Genomic DNA, 645 nt, shown 5'->3' with positions numbered 1-645 from the left:
ATGAGGGCCGCACTGCAGCTGTCGGCGTTGGCTCTGCTGCCCGCCGTGCTTGGGGCCGCGCTTCCATCCACCACCAGCGGGCCTCAGTTTGACAACGGGCATCCAATCGACGGGAACGGGAAGGGTGCTCCTCTTTTGGGTATGTGTTACCTGTCCTCCCGCCAGCTCGGGCTCTCTGTGACGGTGAACAAACATCATGCTAAGAAATCTAGGCGGGACAAACCGGCAGATTGATATCGACAATTCCGACAATCTCGGGAAGCAGTCCACAGACAACGGAATAGTCCCGAATCTCAAGTGGCGCTTCTCGGACTCTAAGACAAGGATCTTCAGGGGAGGATGGCTCCGCGAGCAGGTCATCCAGGACCTCCCCCAGAGCCACGACATCTCGGCTGCGCAACAACACCTGTCCAAGGGCGCAATCCGCGAGCTCCATTGGCACCGTGTCGCCGAATGGGGCTTCGTGTATGCGGGGTCCGTTCTCATCTCGGCAGTTGACGAGAACGGGAAGTACCAGGTTGAGAAGCTCAACTTTGGCGACATCTGGTACTTCCCCAAGGGTGTGGCGCACACTGTCCAGGGTCTGGAGGACGAGAATGAATTCCTCCTTGTATTCGACGATCCCGACTTCGACAAGGTTGGGTA

The 645-nt window shown here is 58.0% G+C and overlaps 1 protein-coding gene across 1 annotated transcript in view; it reads left to right on the top strand.

Moving 5' to 3' along the window:
- Positions 1-645, top strand: part of P884DRAFT_195273 (RmlC-like cupin domain-containing protein) — a gene marked incomplete at both ends in the record, with an annotated part of 1,193 nt that continues 548 nt past the window's right edge. Inside the window, 2 exons of the mRNA XM_069437896.1 lie at positions 1-139; positions 213-642. Coding sequence (XP_069299858.1) covers positions 1-139; positions 213-642 — 569 coding nt within the window. The remainder of the gene's footprint in view (positions 140-212; positions 643-645) is intronic.

This window comes from Thermothelomyces heterothallicus (genome assembly GCF_042370625.1).
Source record: "Thermothelomyces heterothallicus CBS 202.75 unplaced genomic scaffold P884_scaffold_5, whole genome shotgun sequence".
In the NCBI taxonomy this organism is placed as follows: Eukaryota; Fungi; Ascomycota; class Sordariomycetes; order Sordariales; family Chaetomiaceae; genus Thermothelomyces; species Thermothelomyces heterothallicus.
This window is presented reverse-complemented; position numbering and strand designations above follow the sequence as displayed.